This window comes from Anabrus simplex, chromosome 2, assembly GCF_040414725.1.
Source record: "Anabrus simplex isolate iqAnaSimp1 chromosome 2, ASM4041472v1, whole genome shotgun sequence".
Lineage (NCBI taxonomy): Eukaryota > Metazoa > Arthropoda > Insecta > Orthoptera > Tettigoniidae > Anabrus > Anabrus simplex.
Window position 1 is genome coordinate 867374591 of NC_090266.1, and position 21330 is coordinate 867395920.

The 21330-nt window shown below is 42.5% G+C and overlaps 1 protein-coding gene across 4 annotated transcripts in view; it reads left to right on the forward strand.

Annotated features, from left to right (window-relative positions):
- The first annotated feature begins 7476 nt into the window (after positions 1-7476).
- Positions 7477-21330, forward strand: part of Pfrx (6-phosphofructo-2-kinase) — a 656010-nt gene continuing 642156 nt past the window's right edge. For 2 of the 4 annotated variants that reach the window (XM_068226309.1, XM_067141606.2), the window contains exon 1: positions 7477-7652. In XM_068226309.1, the coding sequence (XP_068082410.1) occupies positions 7580-7652 (73 nt within the window). In that variant the 5' untranslated portion in view covers positions 7477-7579. The remainder of the gene's footprint in view (positions 7653-21330) is intronic. The other 2 variants (XM_068226307.1, XM_068226313.1) reach the window with 2 other exon arrangements.

Genomic DNA, 21330 nt, shown 5'->3' on the forward strand with positions numbered 1-21330 from the left:
TTGTTGGCATGACATAAAGAGATTAAATTTGTTAATGTGATTCATATTAAACATTTTGCGTGTTATTTTCTTGAAGTATCAAATACTCTCCTTCCCAAGAAGGTTTGAAACTTGTTGGCGTTGATGTCCTACGCTGTGCTGAACTCTCTTCCATAGTAAATGCATCATTTACCGACTAGGCTTGAATGTCGTGTGCCGTGAGGATAAAGGCGGGAACACATTACTGTCACCTCATGTGAGTTCATGCGTACCATGTCGCAATTTAACCTGTCCAGAAAGATGTGCTATACCTTGGCACCACTGACTTTCAGTGCGTACTACATCATGCTCTTCCCCTACTTGCTCGCTAAGCTGCTCTCGTTCCTCAAGAGCGGGGAGCAAACTAGCTCTGAAGGCATTTCACCCTCGATTGACGATGCCTGCTCTTGAATTCCAACTTTATATCCATATTGTGATCTTTCCTACTTTTAAAGACACGACTCAAACTCATCTCATTCGTCTACTAATGTCATTCCACGCCATCTCTCTACTGACAACTCACGGGCATACCACTTAGTCAAGCAGCTCGTCTCCTTCCTCCCAAGTCTTCCCAGCACAAACTTTGCAACATTTTTGTAACGCTACTCTTTTGTCGGAAATCACCCAGAACAAATCGAGCTGCTTTTCTTTGGATTTTTTTCCAGTTCTTGAATCAAGTAATCCTGGTGAGGGTTCCATATATTGGAACCATACTCTAGTTGGGGTCGTACCAGAGATTTATATGCCCTCTCCTTTCATCCTTACTACAACCCCTAAACACCCTCATAACCTTGTGCAGAGATCTGTACCCTTTAATTACAACCCCATTTATGTGATTACCCCAATGAAGATCTTTCCTTATATGAACACCTAGCTACTTACAGTGATCCCCATAAGGAACTTTCAACCCATCAATACAGTAATTAAAACCGAGAGGACTTTTCCTATTTGTGAAACTTACAACCTGACTTTTAACCGAGTTCATGTCATCAAATACACTTGATAAACAAGACATGTTACATTATCCTTTATTATTTCAAATATTACATCGACGACGATCATAAACTTCTGCAAGAATTAAACCTTACTGTGATCTAATGCATGGTACATTAGAGTCACTGTTCCTATTACATCTGTGTGTACTGGTAAGTAGCACCACAAACATTCAAAGCTTACTGCTCCCATCTGGTCTTCATTATATGAACTGCTTTCATATGCATGCCATCCTGCCTTCAGATTGAGATTTCTCCTGCAGCTACCACTTCGCTACAAGGCTTGGTTTTATAAAGCCTTTTCACCACAGTGACATCTCCATTAAATAAGTATGAAGAATAAGGTGTAAAAATATCTGTCTACGTGCAACCGGTGATCTCGTGATTTGGTGATTGAAGTCTTATGCAATGATGCGATATAAGAGCTGAGAGAATACTGAGCAGTTCTTCCCAATATAGGCTAAAACAGATATCTCTGAGTGCTCATGTGCATGACTCATAGACATAGTGTAGGCTGGAGAGTTGAGCCTGATTTAATTGTCGAATGTCAACTGAGTTATAATACCAAGATTCATTGAAGTAATAAGTAGAAGAATCTATAATTAGCTTATCTCCTTACTATCTACTTTGAAATTATAATTTAACTACTTTTATAATACTACATATTAATCCAACTATACTTAAACCTCCCTGATAATAGAAATACAAGCGAGTCTATTATTTTCAAATGAGCTGAAAGCAAGAATTTGTACGATTCTTTCAGTGAGGCATGAATCTTTATGTCTCGCTCGCAGTGGAAGTTCAGCTCCTCACCAATGTCCAGTGTTTGAGTATTGGACCGGCTGTGTGTTGTGTCTCTCTGATCAATGAGTGCACCACTCAGCACTGTCTGCTGCAAGTCAGCCAACTTGTGTGCCATGAACTCACCCCTGCTGTGATTCGATTCACCTGGACAGTTGAATGAAACAATACGCTGCTTCAAAACATAATACACTCAGAAGCCAGCACTAATAGTATTGTGTAACAACTGATTTGCTTGGTTTTGTCAATACAAATTCAAAAATATGCCCTCAATAACTACTTAATTCCTTGACAGGCATATATTAACAACAATACAAACGGGATGCTGGGGCGTCTCATGCCATGGAAACGCATACATATTCAAAACTTATGATCTGCAAAACCCAACAGCTATGGTGCAGTCAGATTTTATGTAGGTTTTCCAAGAATTTCATTTTTTAAATGCTGATCCTCCCTGAATGCAACATTCAAGAACAGACTTTTCAAGTGCTTTTCAGCTATCACAAGTCAGCCAAACTGAAGTTCTATTGACCAGGATTTTGCGAGAGTAGGGTTGTGTATTCCTTAATTCTCGCTCATCAACAGTTTAACATATTAACTGCAACTTCATAACCCACTTCTTTTTCTTCCAAATGTTATTCCATTCTCCCCTTAGGGAGCGGGCTACCAGTCGAACGAAGGAACTCTTGGCCATAGGATTTTTCGTCTTTTTTGTTTTGTTTTGTTTTTCGAATTAAATTTTTGTGGTTGGTGTGCTATGTCATACGTGTTCTGAATTTCCTTTGTACCAGTCTGACGTGGAGGTTTGTTACAACAAGACGTCACCCAGTGCGGGGCCCACTTCAAACCCAGCCAAGTTACACCTTGTTATTCCCGCCAGAAGATGTAGGGTTCCAGCAGTACTGAAACACTGACTAAAGATGAGTGATAAAAAATAATAATTTTTTGGAAGAATAAAATATTCCAATCTCGATATTCCTATTGTAAATAACCCTAATTATAAAACGGTGAGCAATATATCCACTTGAAGGAACACACGAATATGGGATTCGCTAGTAACCTATGTTCATGACAAATTCGTCGTAACTGACATCGACTGAAACGATCGCACAAACTCTCTGAAATAGTGTTTCCTTTCTTTGAAACCCTCCTCTACGAACCATGTGACCTTGCCGCGGTGGGGAGGCTTGCGTGTCCCAATGATGCAGATAGCCAAGCCGCAGGTGCAACCATATCAGATGGGTATCTGTTGAGAGACCAACGAATGGTTCATCGAAAGGGGGGTAGCAGCCTTTCGGTAGTTGCAAGGGCGGCAGTCTAGATGATTGACTGATACGGCCTTGTAATAATACTCAACATGGCTTAGCTGTGTTGATACTGCTACACGGCTGAAAGCAACGGGAAACTACAGCTGTAACTAATTCCCGAGGACATGCAGCTCTCTCTGTATGAATGATGTACTGATGATGGCTTCCTCCCGGGTAAAATATTCCGGAGGTAAACTAGTCCCCCATTCGGATCTCCGGGTGGGGACTACACGAGAGGGGGCGATCATCAGGAAGATGGATACTGACGTTCTGCGAGTCGGAGCGTGGAATGTAAGAAGTTTGAATCGTTGTGGTAGGTTAGAGAATCTGAAAAGGGAGATGGATAGGCTAAAGTTAGATGTAGTTGGTATAAGTGAAGTACGTTGGCAGGAAGAACAAGATTTTTGGTCAGGTGACTACCTGATTATCAACACAAAATCAAACAGGGGAAATGCAGGAGTTGGTTTAATAATGAATAAGAAAATAGGGCAGCGGGTAAGCTACTACGACCAGGATAGTGAAAGAATTATTGTCGTCAAGATAGACACCAAACCAATGCCCACCACAATAGTGCAGGTCTATATGCCTACTAGTTCAGCAGATGATGAAGAAATCGAAAGAATATATGAGGAGATAGAAGATTTAATACAATATGTAAAGTGACGAGAATCTAATTGTGATGGGAGACTGGAATGCAGTGGTAGGCCAAGGAAGAGAAGGTAGTACAGTACGAGAATTTGGATTGGGACAAAGGGACGAAAGAGGAAGTCGGTTGGTTGAATTCTGCACTGATCATACTTTAGTCCTTGCCAATACTTGGTTCAAACACCACAAACGACGGCTGTATACGTGGACGAGACATGGAGACACTCTAAGGTATCAAATAGACTCCATTATGATTAGTCAGAGATTCAGAAACCAGGTGTTGGATTCCAAAACTTTCCCAGGAGGAGACGTGGACTCTGACCACAACTTGTTGGTCATGAAATGCCATCTGAAGTTGAAGAAATTGAAGAAAGGAAAGAATGCAAAAAGATGGGATCTAGACAAGTTGAAAGAAAAGAATGTGAGGGATTGTTTCAAGGAACATGTTGCACAAGGACTAAATGAAAAGGCTGAAGGAAACACTATCGAAGAAGTGTGGAGAGTCATGAAAAATGAAGTCAGTACGGCTGCTGAAAAAATGTTAGGAAGGAAGAAAAGATCAACTAAGAATCAGTGGATAACTCGGGAAATACTAGACCTGATTGATGAATGACGAAAATACAAGAATGCTAGAAATGAAGAGGGCAGAAAAGAATACAGGCGATTAAAGAATCAAGTGGATAGAAAGTGCAAGATAGCTAAGGAAGAATGGCTGAAGGAGAAGTGCAAGGATGTTGAAGGATGTATGGTCCTGGGAAAGGTAGATGCTGCATACAGGAAAATCAAGGAAACCTTCGTGAAAGGAAATCTAGGTGTATGAATATTAAGAGCTCAGATGGAAAGCCACTTCTAGCGAAAGAAGACAAAGCAGAAAGATCTCCAACAGTTGTATCAAGGTAAAGATGTAGATAATTTGGTTCTGGAACATGAAGAGGCTGTTGATGCTGATGAAATGGGAGACCCAATTTAGAGGTCAGAGTTTGACAGAGCTGTGAGTGACCTAAATAGGAACAAGGCACCTGGAATTGATGACATTCCCTCTGAATTACTGATTGCCTTAGGAGAAACCAGCATGGCAAGGTTATTTCATTTAGTGTGCAAGATGTACGAGACAGAAGTCCCATCTGATTTTTGGCAGAATGTTGTCATACCTATTCCCAAGAAAGCCGGTGCTGACAGGTGTGAAAACTACCGCACCTTTAGTTTAGTATCTCATGCCTGCAAAATTTTAACATGTATTATTTACAGAAGAATGGAAAAACAAGTTGAAGCTGAGTTGGGAGAGGATCAATTTGTCTTCAGAAGAAATGCAGGAATAAGAAGATGTACAATATTATAGGGAAGGATCCACCTTTCAATACTCCGTAGTAAAAAGTAGTTACAACCTGTTTATTGGGACCGGTTTTAACACATTTCAAGTGTCATCATCAGCCAATGTGTTGAAACCGGTCCCAATAAACAGGTTGTAACTACTTTTTACTACGGAGTATTGAAAGGTGGATCCTTCCCTATAATATTGTACGTCTTCTTATTTCTCTATTCAATACGGAACAATCATGAAGTTTTTAACTTTAAATGAAATGCAGGAACACGTGAAGCAATCCTGACTTTACGTCTGATCTTAGAGGATCGAATCAAGGACAAGCCCACGTACATGGCATTCGTAGATCTAGAAAGGGCATTCGATAATGTTGATTGGACCAAGCTATTTATGATTCTGAAGATGATAGGGATCAGATACCGAGAACGAAGATTCATCTACAATCTGTATAAAAATCAGTCTGCAGTGATAAGAATCGAGGGCTTTGAAAAAGAAGCAGCAATCCAGAAAGGAGTGAGGCAAAGCTGCAGTTTGGAAAGGGAATCACAATCCAAGGAGAGGAAATCAAAACCTTGAGATTTGCCGATGATATTGTTATTTTATCTGAGACTGCAGAAGATCTCGAGAAGTTGCTGAATGGTATGAATGAAGTCTTGGGTAAGGAGTACAGGATGAAAATAAATAAGTCCAAAACAAAAGTAATGGAGTGCAGTTGAACAAAGGCAGGTGATGTAGGAAATATTAGATTAGGAAATGAAGTCTTAAAGGAAGTAGATGAATATTGTTACTTGGGTAGTAAAATAACTAACGACGGCAGAAGTAAGGAGGACATAAAATGCACACTAGCACAAGCAAGGAAGAGCTTTCTTAAGAAAAGAAATTTGCTCACTTCAAACATTGATATCGGAATTAGAAAGATGTTTTTGAAGACTTTCGTGTGGAGCGTGGCATTGTATGGAAGTGAAACATGGACGATAACTAGCTCAGAAAGAAAGAGAATAGAAGCTTTTGAAATGTGGTGTTACAGAAGAATGCTGAAGGTGAGATGGATAGATTGAATCACGAATGAAGAGATACTGAATCGAATTGGTGAGAGGAGATCGATTTGGCTAAATTTGACGAGAAGAAGAGATAGAATGATAGGACACATCTTGAGACGTCAAGGACTTGTTCAGTTGGTTTTTGAAGGAAGTGTAGGTGGTAAGAACGGTAGGGGTAGACCAAGGTATGAATATGACAAGCAGATTATAGCAGATGTAGGATGCAATAGGTACGTAGAAATGAAAATGTTAGCACAGGATAGGGTGGCATGGAGAGCTGCATCGAACCAGTCTATGGACTGATGACTCAAACAACATTATCTACCACAACATTCTTTGAAACTCACAATTGAACATTGACTGTATATAACCTCAATTACTTAGAAAATACAGTAAATGTATTCAAATTAAATCCATGTGAATAATTCAACAGAAACGCAAAAACATAAATTTCATAGTCCATTATAGTACAGGAAACGAACGCATAGCAGCAAAACCAAACAACCAAAGTACAACTACTGAATTTCGTTGCCATATTGATTTTCGTAATAGCGCAAAAGTAATACCAACATGACTAATTAGCACTGTTGGAAGTTGCGACAGTTCGTTCGCTGTAAAAGTTCAAAATTTAGTGTCCTAACCACGCTTGATATAAAAAATTCAAATTTCCCTAGGATCTATATTATTTTTCAATTACATATTTCATGCTAGCATGAATATCCAGTATTTTCATAACTTTCTCCTTCCATCATTATATTATCGTACATGGAGGGTCAAGAACAAAAATTGAGAAACAAAACAATAAATATATTTCATCAATCGACTTACTAATATATTTCATCTACATAAGCTAGGATTTTACATATGCCTTATCCTGCGTGCCTGTATTTGCTGCACAGACCTTCTGAAGTATCTGCCGCAAAGAGGAATAGCGCGCATGACTTTTAATTCGGAAGACAAATTTCTTACCTACCCCCCCCCCCCCCCCTTAACAAGTACAGACATGAAATGAAATCCGTAGATAGGGGCAACTTTGGACTTGATTGTAAAGGAATATCGTGGCGAAAATGTTCATTTTCACTCGGGAGCATAAGATGTTTGCTGGAATACTATTGGTAGAGAAGTTCGGTTGGAAGTGTAACCGGTAGCTCCTAGTGTAATTTACATCAAAGGTGTTGGCTGCCATGCTTAGCTAGTTTCTTGCAAATGGAAAATTTCACGCAACTTGATGCTCTGTTTTTATTTCGTGTGCCATGGTTAGCAATCGAAATGCTGCTGTGCTATTGGTTAGAAGCCTACGACTAAACCCCGCCTCTGACAACAGCGATTGGCGAATTGCGGATGAGGAGACTTATGTCAAACGAAACATGAGGTTGAATTTGTTGTCTGGATTCGGCTGTATGTGAACTGTGGTGTGCGGTGTTTAGTGAAAGGTTATGCGGAAGTATTATTTCAATGTCTCCCGAAAATAAAAGAAGTATTCCGCCTCCTACCGAGACTATCCAGACGAAACCATTTCCAGTCAGAGGTAAGACAATTCATCGTTTTAATTTTTAATTGCAAATTGTCCTCGTGATGAGACACATTTGTTGCTCTGTTTTACAGTTCAGCTGAGTGCTGAATGGATTCGTGGGAAGTACAGTTTAGAACACTGACGAGCATAATAATCGTCCTGTACGTTTATTGATCCTTGAAGCATGTGCGTCGGATATTTACCACAAACCCTATACATAATATTTACTGTGCATATTATTCCTGTGAGCGACGGAAAATGTTTTAAAAAAGGTGTTATTCAAACCAGAATATATAAATCCTACATGTAATGAGATATTGGGAATTTATATTCATTTTTAATTTTTCTTTGTTTTCTTTTAATGGGATTAGACCAGCTATTTCATTTAAATACAGTAGCTTGACAGTAAGTTACGTCTCCAGTCTCTCGGGGCCATGGATAGTTCTGACCTACGTTATATTTCGCACTCTTGTCGTAGGGTCGTGCGTGCGTCGCATGTGTATGCGTGTCTTACGAAATACTCTCTCTCTCTCTTCTTCTTGTTGTTGTTGTTGTTGTCAGTTTGGGAACTGGTTTCTGTTTGGAAGATATCCCTCGTTGCCCTACTTTGTGCACTGTATGTGTAAACACAGCCCCTACGTTGCAGACTTGTGGTGTAGGGTCAACGCGCGTCTCGTTAATCGGATGATCTCCTGGATTGTACCTTATAAAATAGGTCTTGGCCTCCCCCTGACCTACTGTTCGTCGCACCCAGCAGAATTTAATACTGAATGCGCTTTTCTGGCGAAGAGGTTATGTAGCATAGCCAAGTGTAAATTTAGCGCTTGCATGAATATTCGCATGTCATATGTCCAATGACCATTAGATTCTGGTAACCACTCTCGCACTATTATAGTGTAGTTTTATTTTTCAGCTGCGTCCTGACTACCGGATAATAACTTGTCTGTGGAGTCGAAATATTAATGTGGAAATGGTTTAAAAATCTGCTACTGCGTTTCACCTTAAATAACGATTGACCATTTGCGGTTAAGATCAGACAGCAAACGAAATAAGAGGTTGAAATGGGATTGTATTGTGGCTTCCATCCCTGTATGAATATATTCTTAATGATTTTTTTCGGCAGTTAAATACCCTATATAATAGTGGCTTATGAAATGTAAGACATAAATCTGTATTGAGAGAAAAAGGGGAACACATTTCTACAGGGCATGTACTCAGTATCTTTCTTAATTACTCTTGTTCATGAATATTTTCGAATGAAAATTGAAAAATTGCGAGTCGAAGATGCTTTCGTTTTATGCTATATACTTACATAAATGAATCCAAGACTCTGACTTCGCTATCCCAAGACTCCATAAACGATTTTTTCTTCAAATTATCGTCATTCAGAGATGACAACACTAAGCACGCATGCTCTCCCTTTTATACTCTACGTTTTTTAAGTATTCCGTTCTTCAAAAATGTATTCATTTTTATACAGCATATTAACGCAGCATTCGTTCATCACGTTCCAATAATAATAATAATAATAATAATAATAATAATAATAATTCTGTTGTCAGTGCCGACGACAAAGTGGAAAACAGGCTGGAAAGGGCGACCCCCTCAGATTCACTTTTGCCAACACAGTATTATTTTCAAAAGGTTAATACATGGTATATGTTGAACACATTTGTTGTCTAGTCTAACTTACAGGGGAAAAAAAAAAAAAACGAGCGAGTTGGTCGTGCAGTTAGATACTCGCATCTGTGAGCTGCATTCTGGAGATAGTGGGTTCGAACCCCATTGTCGGCAGCCCTGAAGATGGTTTCCTCATTTTCACGGCCGCTTCCTTCTCACCCCTAGGCCTTTCCTATCCCATCGTCGCCATAAGACCTATCGATGTGGTGCGACGTAAAAAAAAAAAAAAAAAAAAAGCCGGAACTAAGGGGTAGACTAACAACATCGTTACCTTTTATCACAAACCTTGCTGATAATATAGAACACGAATAAAAATATAGTCGAGCTTGTTATTTTCATTGTAGGTTATTGGTTACTAGGCAGTATTGAAGAAATTAAACAATGGTATCAGTTTACTAGACTCTGGACTTCTACAAACGTTAATAATAGTATTTATTACACAGCAGGCCTTTATTTTAAATCGCCTGCTACCATGGACTAGGGATTAACGTAGAAGTCCCCTGACAGCCATCCTAGAAGAAATTTTCCGTAATGTTCATCCTCAATTACTGGCGAATATTGGGATAATATACCGGTGTAACAATAAGGTACGGCGACATTTTCGGGACACATTCCTCAGAAGAAGAAGAAGAAGAAGAAAAGTATGCTATATGGACATGGGTCCGAATGCTCTTTATTTTCATGTTAGAACTCGTTTTTTCCAACTCTGCATAGTACATTAAAAAAATTTCAGCTTATCCAAGTTTTTTCTGTGGTTGCATGAGCCACCAAGGCTCATTTTGGATTTGGCCGGGGATTTCAGGCCGGATGCTCTTTCTGACGCTACGCGATTCTTGAGGAATCTGCCGGTATTCGAACCTCAGCCTTCTGGATAGGAAACGAGCAGCTAAGCCACTGAGCTAATCACCCCTCCCCCCGAACTCTGCATCGTACCGGGAAACATGGGAGACTCACAGCAACACACCGTACCAGCACACCAAATGAAACTCTTTGTTACCGTACATTAAATGTTCAAAATGTCCTCAGCATGATACATGTATCAACCCGCCGACGCATTGAATCGGTGCATCCGGGATTCATAAATAATAATAATAATAATGTTATTGGATTTACGTACCCCTAACTACGTTTTACGGTTTTCGGAGCATCCGGGAGGTAGTGGGTTCGAATCCCACTGTCGGCAGCCCTGAAGATGGTTTTCCGTGGTTTCCCATTTTCACACCAGGCAAATGCTGGGGCTGTGTCGGTGCGACGTAAAGCCGCTAGCAAAAAAAGACTGTTTTCGGAGACGCCGAGGTGCCGGAATGTTGTCCCGCAGGAGTTCTTTTGCGTGCCAGTAAGTCTACCGACACGAAGCTGACGTATTTGAGCACTTTCAAATACCACCGGATTGAGCTAGGATCAAACCTGCCAAGTTGGGGTCAGAAGGCCAGCGCCTCAACCGTCTGAGCCACTCAGCCCGACTCCGAGATTTATTGCTCCCTTCCCAACCCCAAACCCAGCACCGGATAGTTACATATACGCACATCGGTACAGACCCCACATTGACACACGTTATCAGGAAAAAAAAAATCGCAAACATTAAATACACGAAGTTGATGAACAATATACCCCGAGCGTCTTGCATGGTAAAACATTTCCATTTATTCCTACGATGGGTTTGCATTAACACGATAATGAAAAGTCGATAGTACCCGTTAATTAATACTTATTAATTCACCGGTCCCAGCATTGGAGTCATTTAGTCGGTGTCCTTATATTTCTAAGGTAGTAGGTCTGATCTTGGTAGCCGGTCCCGCGGTCTAGGGGTAGCGTGCCTCCCCCCCACGGGCCAGGCCAGGTTATTTTTCCTGAACCCGAAGGTTGGTTCGAGATCCACTTAGTCTACGTGATTACAGTTGAGGAGCTATCTGACGGTGAGATGGCGACCGCGGTCTAGAAAACCACAGCCACCACAGCCCATGTGGCACATTCACTGTCAGTTGTTTACCAAGTCTTTTCTTAAATAATTTTAAAGAATTTCGATGTTTATTGAACATATCCTTTGGCAAAGTTCTCCAATCCCTAACTCTTCTTATAAACTAATACTTGACCCAGTTTGTCCTCTTGAATTCAAACTTGAACTTCATACTGTGATCTTTCTACTCGTCTGCTAATGTCATTCAATGCCATCTCTCCACTGACAGCTCGGAACATACCATTTAGTCGAGCAGCTTGTTTCCTTTCTCTAATTCTTCCCAGCCCAAACTATGCAAAGCTTAACAATCAAGAGATAATATTAACCGATAAAGTCTAAATACAAAGGCTTAAAACAAACAAAATACACAAGATTAAATACTGCATGTTGTTACTTCTCCTAAAAATAGTAAGTATGTACTATACTAACATTATTGTTGGTTTTAACTTATTACTAATAATAATAATAATAATAATAATAATAATAATAATAATAATAATAATAAAATCTCTGCATAACAAAAATAGTATTACTATTAATGTAGACCTACCTTTCAAGACTTAGGCTACTTGTGTTCATCTTCTGCGATGTTTCCCGTGCTGTTTCCACTTACCACTTTGAATTCTGCACATTTACACGCTGCCCTTTAAATAGATTTTCGTAAGTATCGTAGGACGAATCATATTTCAGTTTCATCTCGTCAAAGCTCATCAATATATCTCTTTTCAAATTACTATTCATAATACTTTTTGACCCTTTAGTAGGTTAAACCTGATTTCCAAAAAAAAAAAAAAAACCCAGGTGGAGTTGAAAATTGTAACAACCGCCATGTTGTTGTTGTTTCACTATTGAGACGGTATTTTAGTTTTCCTAACATATGACAGAGCCTTTTTGAAGATGCGCCGATTTGTAGTAGCTGTGGCTACATATTCAGGTGACCACTTTGTACACTTTCCCTTTAGTAAATATTGGTTTTGACATTTAGGAAATGAAATCCTCATAGTATTTAAAATTTCTTCCAGTTTTGATATTTTGGGTTGGGCTTCTTTATTGTCTTCTGTATGTAATTTGATTCTTCCTTTTAGTTCTTCATTTTCGACCATTTCGTCGCCATAAGACCTGTCTGTGTCGGCGCGACGTAAAACAACTAGCAAAAAAAAAAAAAAAAAAAAAAAAAAAAATTTCGACCATCACACCAGCTAGTTCACACTTCAAGACAAGTTGTCTTTATTTTGGCATAACTGTTCGTTAATTTGTCCGTCCTGAGGAAGGTCAATCAGGCGCACTTGATTCCTCTACAGATTTGTTTATAAGCTAGTGTAGAACTTTTTTACAATCCCGCCTTTCGGCACGTGTATTTCTCTCTGAATTTCCCGTTGACGCAGAATGTTTTGGGAAGGAACTATTCCTTTTTCAACAAGTGCTTAGGAGGAAAGCCTAACAGTTCAGATTGTAGATTTATTTCAAAATCAGAGGGCAAAAAATGTTCGGAGTATACACGTGCGATTTTAGAATTAAAACCATTTTTTACAAAAATGTACCCATTGCTTGTGCAGAATTTGTTCTTTTGGAAATCTGTGAACTAACGCTTGTTTTTTTTGTTTTCGTTGTTGAGATGGTTTGTACAGCCTGCAACCGCACAGCACGGCATTTTAACAGCACAAACACGATATATACACTGGAATTCACTTCATTCATGAACAAGTTCACGACTTTTAAAATATTCGTAAAACTCGAAAGTAATTAAATAATTAAAGAAACAATGTGCAGACAGCAATACACCGAACTTCACGGCATAGAATGAAAACATTGACACCGAAGAGTATATAGACTGACATTGACGCGCAAAACAATGCGTAGTGTAATGGTAGGGAGAGTCCAGTGACGTCACGACCACGTCAGTCTACTGCGCATCCGTCCCGTGACATCTACCGTCACTTTTCTAGTTACCGTGTAGAAAACCAAGAATAACGTCCGAGAGAATTCGTCGCAATGACCAGGTGACACCTCGTAATTTGCAGGTTTTAGCGTTGAGCAGCGGTCGATTGGTAGGCCAAGGCCCGTCAGGGATGGGAGACTACTGGCAAAAATGAGTGCGATTGGACTTGACAAGAGTGACTGAATGGGTGGCTCTGTTTCTAGAAAATAGAACTCAGAGAATTAGAGTAGGTGAAGCTTTATCTGTCCCTGTAATAATTAAGAGGGGAATTCCTCAAGGCAGTATTATTGGACCTTTATGTTTTCTTATAGAGCCTCCGTGGCTCAGACGGCAGCGCGTCGACCTCTCACCGCTGGATACCGTGGTTCAAATCCCGGTCACTCCATGTGAGATTTGTGCTGGACAAAGTGGAGGCGGGACAGGTTTTTCTCCGGGTACTCCGGTTTTCCCTGTCATCTTTCATTCCAGCAACACTCTCCATTATCATTTCATAGCATATATCACTCATTAATAAATCACCTTGGGAGTGGCGACCCCATTGTAATAACAGCCTATATATATGTTTCATTCATTACATCCCTGACCCGGTCAATGACTGGAAAACAGGTTGTAGGTTTTTTTTTCCTGAACATCAACAGTTGGTAGGACTGGCCCCGCTCTTCTGCTGTGCTTAGGCGGGACCGTTAGGAGTTGGGAGAGCATGATGTTAGATATTTCCCGCCGTTTCTTCAGTGACGCTCACGATGTCGGAGCAACAGATGCTCCCCTCCATTGCGCAACTCATAATTCTAAAATGTCATGCTCGTGAAGGAGTTACAGCGGGGAAAATTTGCCAGAGATTGACTGCACAGTTCGGTGATCAAACATTGTCAAGGACGCGTGTGTTTGTCAGGCATAAAAAGTTCAAGGAAGGATGAGAACGTGCGGAAGATCAGCAACACTATCGCCGTCCTCGGACCAGCATTACAGACGAAAACATTCGTGCGGTTAAAGGCATTGTTGACGACGATCAACGGGCGACAGTATCAGAAATTGCAGAACAAGTCGGAGTCAGTTATGGGAGCTGTCAAGGAATCATCACAAATGACCTACTGTTCCGTAAAGTGTGTTCCAGATGGGTCCCTCGCTTTTTGACCAAAAATCCGAGTTGAGACGTTTGGAGGTCTGTCAGAAGCTTACAGCAAGTTTTGCGGAAGAAGGTGATGCATTTTTGAGTCGGATCGTCACTTGCAACGAAACATGGGTCCACCACTACACTCTCGAATCCAAACAGGCCAGTAAGGAGTGCGGAGGAAAGGGGAGGCAGCACCATTGAAAACCAAGACTCGACTGTCAGCTGGCAAGGTTCTTGCAACCGGTTTTTTTTCGATCGGCGAGGCATTTTGCTGATTGAATTTTTGCATGAGCGACGGACAATCAGTGGTGCTTACTACTGCGAGCTGTTGAACAAGGCAAGGGTGCCGCAAAAGACGAGACCAACCGATTCGACAGGTCATCCTCCTCCACGACAATGCGCGGCCCCATACTGCAGCTCTGTCTCCAAGCTACAGGAAATGCACTGGACTACACTTGATCATCCTCTTTACAGCTCGGACTTGCTCGGATCGCTTGAAGAAGCTCTAGGAGGGCAACGATTTGAAGATGACGAGAGTGTTGAAGACTTCGTGCGCAGCTAGCTGGTGACACGGCCCTGTTCTTTTTACGATGAACCCCCTGTGGGTGGGGGACGCAGGCGAAGAATTCACCCACGGTATCCAATTCCTGTCGTAAGAGGCGACTAAAAGGGGCGACCAAGGGATGATTCAAAGTAGAACCATGGAAATACTTGTGATTATTACCACCACGCGGGGAACACCATATATCGCTTTTACTTGCGCGTAGTACCACTATGTTGCGTACCGAATAGGTTTGTGATTAGTAGCAAACGAGAGCGCGACGGCCTTTACAGTACCTGTGATTAGTAGCACTGTATGAGCGACACCATGGGATGAGGCAACCCATGGTTCTGGCTTGCCTATGATTAGTACCCACTATATGAGGAACACCACAGGATAGTACGAGTCCCTGTTGTTAGTACACGTATGTGATGAACACCATAGGTTTGCGTTGCCTGTAAATGGCGCCGCAATGTGTGAAACATCGAAGGTCTGTAATACATGTGCGAATTTCAGTACCTGTGAGTAGTACCACAATGTGTGCAATATCGCGAGTCTACGCTACTCTTGATTAGTACCGCAACATGACAAAGACCATGGTTCTACTTTGCTAGCGATAAGTACCATTATGAGGGGTCGCTGACTTGGATTTTGGACCCCTTTCGGTTAAAAGTGTCATCGATTCAGTATTGTGCTATAGAAGCAGTCCCTTGGTCAGGAATACTATTGTTCTACGCCAGATTCTGTGCATGTGAGGCACTGTGGGTCGGTTTCACTGAAATGAAATGGCGTATGGCTTTTTGTGCCGGAAGTGTCTTGATGAGGATGAAATGATGATGAAGACGACACACACACCCAGTCCCCGTGCCAGCGAAATTAGCCAATTAGCCAATCCCGACCCTGCCGTGAATCGAACTCGGGACCCCTGTGACCAAAGGCCAGCAGGCTAACCATTTAGCCATGAAGCTGGACTCGGTTTCACTAATCGTTTTAAATTCATATCCATCCATTCATTCTTCGTCCTCGCGTTTTGAATTGTGGTCAGTGGAAGTGTTTAGGCTTTAAATTTCTCATTTCATTTCGTCTCATTTCGTACCATTAGCGGCCGATAACCTAGATGTTAGGCCCCTTTAAACAATAAGCATCATCGTCACTTTTACTATGAGGGCATCAGAAAGCTGCTCATACGCTGGGAAAAATGCATTTCCAAAGTAGGAAACTATGTGGGGGAAATATATTGTAATTGCCTTGTGTTTTTCAATAAATGAATATAAATAAAAAATAAAATCCCGTTTATATTTGATTCCCCCCTCGTACTATGTGCAAGAGCCTCCGTGGCTCAGGCGGCGTGCGCAGGCCTTTTACCCCTGGGTTCCATGGTTCAAATCCCGGTCACGCCATGTGAGATTTGTGCTTGACAAAGCGGAGGCGGGACAGGTTTTTCTACGGGTACTGCTGTTTTCCCTGTCATATTTCGTTCCAGCAACACTTTCCAATTTCATTTCATCTGTCATTCATTAATCATTGCCCAGAGGAGTGCGACAGGCTTCGGAACCCGGCACAATTCCTATCCTCGCCGCTAGATGGGGCTTCCTTCATTCCATCCCTGACCCGGTCTAATGACCGGAAACAGGCTATGGATTTTCATTTTCAGTAGGCCTATGTGCCGTTATTGCAATCAGTTCTGAATCTTTTTTTTTTTTTTTTGCTAGTGGCTTTACGTCGCACCGACACAGATACGTCTTATGGCGACGATGGGATAGGAAAGGCCTAGGAGTTGGAAGGAAGCGGCCGTGGCCTGAATTAAGGTACAGCCCCAGCATTTGCCTGGTGTAAAATGGGAAACCACAGAAAACCATCCTCAGGGCTGCCGACAGTGGGATTCGAACCCACCAATTCCCGGATGCAAGCTCACAGCCGCGCGCCGCTAACCGCACATCCAATTCGCCCGGTAGTTCTGAATCTGCTACCATTCTAATGTGTAGCGCTAAGCATATACCTATAACTCAAACCGTCATAACTCTCTAGATAAATGTATTTAAAACTAAAGTTCTTGAGTTTATCTGCATTCGTTGAATAGTCAGCGTAGTGGTCTTCAGTACAGTCGGGCCCGTGTTTAGTTCTCTACCGGACCAGGAATTTTAGCCGCGTCTGGTTAACTTCTGCGGCTCGAAGACTCTTAATTTACACACAACGCACCACTACACACTACAATCACCAGCGAAGCACGCAATGCTGAACACCCTTCTCCGGATATGGCTGGTGTCATGAAAGGAATCAGGCCACAAAATTTGGTGTAATCCATACATTATGTAGTGCCGACCGCATTTAAATGGGAAAAGGCCAAGAGAGAAGAAGTTGAGTTTGATTACATAGAAAATAATAGACAGAATGTGTGCGTTCTGTTGGATAGCATAATTAGGAGTATAAACATGTGTTGCAGATAAAGACAGGTCGCTGTTTTATATGATCAGTTCCTAGGATATAAAATATCTGATCTAGAAAGCTAGGAATAACCTCCGAGAGGATTCGGCACGTTGACCACGCATCACATTGTCATCTACAGGCCTTCGGGCTGAGCAGCGGTCACTTGGTAGGCCAAGGCCCATCAGGGCTGTAGCGCCATGGGGTCGGTTCACAATTAAACAAGGCAACTTGTTTCGCTTGTGATTGACACAAGAGCAAAAAAGTAACTTGAAGACAATGTTATGGATTGAAAGCATTTTCTTTACTGATAAATCTCGTTCTTTGCTATTTGAAATATTTTGCAGTATCAACCCGCTTGTATAAGGTGGCCCAAAATAACTGATAACGCTTATAACGTGCGGAACGGCAGACTGACCATTTATTCAGAAATGCATGTTTTGTGCACTGTTGAGTGTGAAAATTTCACAACCCTTCGGATGATGGGAGTGTTCCACATCTTGTCAACAAACCTGCACGAACCCAACAAGAGCATTAAATTGTAGTGCAAAAGGGGGTTCAAATTGTTGATCTCGAACTTGATTATAGAACATACACCGGCGGAGCGGAGATTGGCGCGCACATGGTCAAGGACATATGGATGTGTGTTCAGTATTTCTGTCACTGTGTGGATTTGTTCGTTAAGATCTTCCTCTGATGATAAAAATGGAAAATTGTAATATCCAGCCGCCGCTGTGGCCATGGAATAGAGATTCCCCCCTTTCCATTCCATCGATTTGGGTATATGACAGCCAGGTGGTATCAGACATTATTCCATCAAAGTGCGTTAGAACTCCGTCGTGTTGCAGGCATATTACCTCAAGAACCCGCAGTGGCCCCACACCCGATAGTGTAGGCAAAACATCCCATAGAAATACGAGGTGGTCGGTCCAGTTAGACTTATTTTCTCCAGTAGCTTAATGGCACGACCAAGCCCGTACGTTGACATTGAACCTATATTGACGCCTTTGCGCATGCCTATTTTAGTCCACACACACACATGCATGTTGTGCACTTACGATGCCGCCCCGACTTTCATTCGTCGTGAATAACACCAATGGTGTGAATTGTTGTTGGACGTTGTTAATACCACTGCGCGAACTCTACTCGTTGTGGGTGGTTCTCCGCTGCTAATGCCTAGACCAGGGATGGCGAACTTTTTACAACTAGTGTGCCATTTTAAGTTTGGTTTATTATTCTCAACTGTCTACTGTGGCACTTGTTATTTTCGTTTGAATTTGGCTACACCTACCACCACCACCACCACCACCACCACCACCACCACCACCACCACCACCACCGACTTCCGTCCCTACTTCTAAATTGTGTTTCATAATATGTTCTTACTTATACATACAGTGTATACAGTACATTGTAAAATAATACAGTTGATTGCATGTTTCATGGTCGTATTTTGCAAAATTTGCATATTACATCAAGTAAATTACAGTTCACTCAAGGAGAACTTTGTTCAGAGCAAAATTGATTCAGAGAGACTGTTCTCTTCGTCCACTTCATTACGTGATATGTATCACACTGTTCATTGCACAGTACACATACACATTCCTGGCTGGCCCGGTGGTAGGATTTCTTGGCGCAAACATACTTAGTAGCCACGTCATTTATGTTAAGTTCATAACTTGTTATCTTCAATACCACACGAGAAGCATTTAAACAGACCCTGCACGGTCAGTAATACTGATCAGTAATACTGAGTCAATAATACTGACAGTACGCATCAATTTTGTAGCGACCTTACACGATCATTATTACTGTCAATATTTTGGTCAGTACCAGTGCACTAGCTTACCATTGCGGCATTCACACTTTACAAATAAAGTCAATAACCGTCACTACGGAATGAGATTTATAACATGCAATTGCGGTATTCTATCAAAATGGATCGTAAAAGACTGGCATTTTGTAGCTATCATACACTGACTGACAGAGCAAATGCAACACCAAGAAGGAGTGGTCAGAACTTTATGTCAATTGCAGGGTAGACTGACGTCACTGAGGTATGCTCATGATGTGAAATGCGCCGCTGTGCTGCGCACGTAGCGAACGATAAATGGGACATGGCGTTGGCGAATGGCCCACTTCGTACCGTGATTTCTCAGCCGACAGTCATTGTAGAACGTGTTGTCGTGTGCCACAGGACACGTGTATAGCTAAGAATGTCAGGCCGCCGTCAACGGAGGCATTTCCAGCAGACAGACGACTTTACGAGGGGTATGGTGATCGGGCTGAGAAGGGCAGGTTGGTCGCTTCGTCAAATCGCAGCCGATTCCCATAGGGATGTGTCCACGGTGCAGCGCCTGTGGCGAAGATGGTTGGCTCAGGGACATGTGGCACGTGCGAGGGGTCCAGGCGCAGCCCGAGTGACGTCAGCACGCGAGGATCGGCGCATCCGCCGCCAAGCGGTGGCAGCCCCGCACGCCACGTCAACCGCCATTCTTCAGCATGTGCAAGACACCCTGGCTGTTCCAATATCGACCAGAACAATTTCCCGTCGATTGGTTGAAGGAGGCCTGCACTCCCGGCGTCTGCTCAGAAGACTACCATTGACTCCACAGCATAGACGTGCACGCCTGGCATGGTGCCGGGCTAGAGCGACTTGGATGAGGGAATGGCGGAACGTCGGGTTCTCCGATGAGTCACGCTTCTGTTCTGTCAGTGATAGTCACCGCAGACGCGTGTGGCGTCGGCGTGGAGAAAGGTCAAATCCGGCCGTAACTGTGGAGCGCCCTACCGCTAGACAACGCGGCATCATGGTTTGGGGCGATATTGCGTATGATTCCACGTCACCTCTAGTGCGTATTCAAGGCACGTTAAATGCCCACCGCTACGTGCAGCATGTGCTGCGGCCGGTGGCACTCCCGTACCTTCAGGGGCTGCCCAATGCTCTGTTTCAGCAGGATAATTCCCGCCCACACACTGCTCGCATCTCCCAACAGGCTCTACGAGGTGTACAGATGCTTCCGTGGCCAGCGTACTCTCCGGATCTCTCACCAATCGAACACGTGTGGGATCTCATTGGACGCCGTTTGCAAACTCTGCCCCAGCCTCGTACGGACGACCAACTGTGGCAAATGGTTGACAGAGAATGGAGAACCATCCCTCAGGACACCATCCGCACTCTTATTGACTCTGTACCTCGACGTGTTTCTGCGTGCATCGCCGCTCGCGGTGGTCCTACATCCTACTGAGTCGATGCCGTGCGCATTGTGTAACCTGCATATCGGTTTGAAATAAACATCAATTATTCGTCCGTGCCGTCTCTGTTTTTTCCCCAACTTTCATCCCTTTCGAACCACTCCTCCTTGGTGTTGCATTTTCTCTGTCAGTCAGTGTATTAGTACTGCACGAAACGCAGTTTTAAACGTAAACGATGGGTTAACGATTGGCTTAGGAAAAGAGAAAAGTATTCTCATATGAAGTGTTGAGGGAAACACAATATACCGAAGCAGAAGATTATCAGAACTGTCTCCGAATGCGTGAGGGTACTTTTGCGAAATTACTACGAATGGTAGAGCCTTTTGTAATAAGGGAAAATACGGTTACGTGCCAGATGCGACCGTGCCGGATGCGACCCGGCCATTATCGTGCCAATAGCGACCGAGCGGATAAGCATCGTGCCGCATGCGACCCATCAATCACTTACAATTGATCTGCATTAAGGGCTGTCACCAAGTAGCTAACTTGGTCTTTTCTAAAATGAAGGTCTGACACCATTGTTAGCAGGTTCGAGTGCCGTTGGTCGAAGGAAAAATATAATAATGTTGCTGGCTTTACGGCCCAGTAACTACTTTTATGATTTAAGGAGACGCCGAGGTGCCGGAATTTAGTCCCGCAGGAGTTATTTACGTACCAGTAAATCCACCGACACAAAGCTGACGTATTTGAGCACGTTCAAATACCACCGGACTGAGCCAGGATCGAACCTGCCAAGTTGGAGTCGGAAGACCAGCATCTCAACCGTCTGACCCACTTAGCCTG